The sequence below is a fragment of the Babylonia areolata genome, chromosome 1, assembly GCF_041734735.1.
Source record: "Babylonia areolata isolate BAREFJ2019XMU chromosome 1, ASM4173473v1, whole genome shotgun sequence".
Taxonomy (NCBI): Eukaryota; Metazoa; Mollusca; class Gastropoda; order Neogastropoda; family Buccinidae; genus Babylonia; species Babylonia areolata.
This window is the reverse complement of record NC_134876.1, coordinates 54,269,938-54,272,437: the sequence shown is the minus strand read 5'-3', so window position 1 is coordinate 54,272,437 and position 2,500 is coordinate 54,269,938. Positions and strand designations below refer to the sequence as shown.

Sequence of the window (2,500 nt, the reverse complement as noted above, 5' to 3'; positions counted from 1 at the left end):
GTCTCCCCGTTCCCTACAGGAGAAGCCGAAGCTTGACGACGTCCTGGTGTTGGTGGGCGGCGTGGAGGCGGTGGTGGAGGAGGGCGAGGAGGAAGAGGTTCGGAGGTTCAGATCCAGCCAGCGGGGTCCACGCCTTCAGTCTGACCCAGAGGACCTGGTTCACCCTCGCCCCGCTCCCCCAGCCCTGTGACAGTGGATCCGCCTCCTGCCTCCACGGCAACGACATCTTCGTCTGTGGGGGAGAGGGAGGGGCAAGGGGGCGGGGCAGCCGGCGGGGCCTGGTGAAATACGACAACAACGACAACTCTTGGATGGTGCTGGCCCCTATGGCGGTGGGCAGGAGGGGGCATTGCCTGGTGGCTATGGACGACTGTCTCTACGTCTTCGGAGGTGTGGCACTGAGCGACGTGTCTTCTTCCTCCTCTCCCTTCGCATCATCCTCGTCCTTCGTTCTACACTCACCCCGTTCTGAGCTCACCACGGTCATCGAGTGCTACGATATTCACCGCAACGCCTGGCATGTGGTCGGAGTGAGGAGCAGCAGCAGCAGCAACTCTGGCCGAACCCGTGTCGGAGGCTTCCGCGGTGGCCTTCCACGGCCAGATCCACGTCTTCGGGGGCTTCCAAGGTAAAGGTAAAGCCACCACCATCGTGCAGACCTTCGACCCAGCCTGCGCTTCCTCATCCTCGGCTTCCCCCTTGTGCAGGGTGACGTCCCAGCCGCCCTTACCCATGCAGAGCCGTGGTCAGCGAAGAAGAAGAAGATGCCGGGTGGTGATCCTGGGTCCCTCGGGACACATCGTCACCACCAGGGACTGCAGGACGTTCCGCGTGGCGGCCTGCATCCCCGGGTTCAGACGGGCCCTGTTCGGCATAGCGCTGCAAGGGAGCTGGCTGTACGTGGCCGGGGGACGCTGCGGGGACAGGGTCTACGGGGACGTGCTGATGGTGGATGTGGACCACGCCACACTGATCAGGCTGCAGGAGCCTCTGCCGCGGCCCGTGTGGGGCGGGGGCTTGCTGAGGGGTGTCGTCGCTGGACAGAGCTGCTCACGTGGTGGTGGAAGGTAAGGCAGGGGCGGGGGAAGAGGAGGAGGAAGGCTGTGGTGAAGGTTCAAAGCGTTGAAGTGGTGGTGGGGGGGGGGGAGGGGCTGCTCCACAACTCTGGATTGTGGACATAGACTGGTCTGCGTTCGAGCTGGTTCGCAATCAGAGCATTTGGGATTTAACTTGGTTCACAGAGTATTCAGGGCTTCGACAAGTTCATACTCAGAATATTGAGGGTACCGATTGGTTCATCACACTTAGGGTATTGAGGGCATCATAGACTGGCTCACAATGTCAGCACTGAGGAGATAGACTGGTTCACACTCATAGTATTGGGGGCATAGAGTGGGTGATACTCAGTGTGTTGAGTGCATAGAATGGATGATACTCAGCGTATTAGGGGCTAGAATGGATAATACTCAGTGTATTGAGGGCATAGACTGGTTCACACACCAGAGAAGAAGACTGGTTCTCACTCAGCGTATTGAGGGCATAGACTGGTTCACACACAGGATATTGACAGCACATTCGGTGAATAAAAGTGTTGTCAATATTGCGTCTTTAGTGTATCCATAATTATCTTTCTGTGATAATTACAATTTTCATCGGCTTTTGAAATCATTGAAGTGCTACTCTGCCCATGGTTTAAATTCGTGAACTGCATTGTATTGATGCGAGTCTGTATTCATTTATGTGGGAACTATCAGAAAGTGTGTGTGTGTGTGTGTGTGTGTGTGCGGGGCGGGGGGGGGGGGGGGGCGGGGAGATTAAGAAAACTCCTTGAACCTGCCTTTCGTAATGGACAGTGATATGAATTACAAAGTGTGATGATGTGAGAATAGGTTTACTGTGGTTGTTTTTAACCCAGATACAATATTCAAAATGTCCTTTGAATTTCGGATTAAAAATTTTCCTCTGCTTTTCAACTCAGTGTGATTCTGAAGCAATGACAGTGTTTATAACCGTTCGTTCCTAACCAGCATTCGGCTTAAAACGAAAAAAAATTTAAAAAATAAAATAAGAAAAAATAAAAAATCGAAGCTTTACTGTGTGTTTGCGACAGACATATGACCTCAGGTGACGCGTTTATTGGGAAACACTTAGTAGCATCACTGCATACAACTTGCACGAAAAGCCGTGCTATAGGTTGGGTTGGTTTGGTGTTTGTGTTGTAAGTTTGTACATTCATTCGTTTTTGTTTGTTTTTGAAGGCCGGTAATGTGAATCATTTTCTCCGAATACGAGAATATATGTAGTTGTTGTTGTTATATACAACACATGCTGTGCGTGGTCGCACACAAAATTGCAGTCGCACTCGAGTTTTGTACAAGGGATGAAACTAGCGTTGACCACTAATTATATTACGCTGTACTCTCCCTTTAAAGTAGTGGCGCTCTCTCTCTTTCCATTCCTCTCTCTCTCTTTCTCTGTCTCTTTCTCTCTCATTCACACA

At 52.0% G+C, this 2,500-nt stretch overlaps 1 protein-coding gene across 1 annotated transcript in view; it reads left to right on the top strand.

Annotated features, from left to right (window-relative positions):
• The window catches only part of LOC143284490 (kelch-like protein 25), an 8,551-nt gene extending 7,480 nt beyond the window's left edge, over positions 1 to 1,071 (top strand). The window contains exons 5-7 of the mRNA XM_076591221.1: positions 1 to 97; positions 183 to 390; positions 536 to 1,071. The exon at positions 1 to 97 is cut by the window's left edge and continues 34 nt beyond it. Coding sequence (XP_076447336.1) covers positions 1 to 97; positions 183 to 390; positions 536 to 1,071 — 841 coding nt within the window. The remainder of the gene's footprint in view (positions 98 to 182; positions 391 to 535) is intronic.
• Positions 1,072 to 2,500: the final 1,429 nt, after the last annotated feature.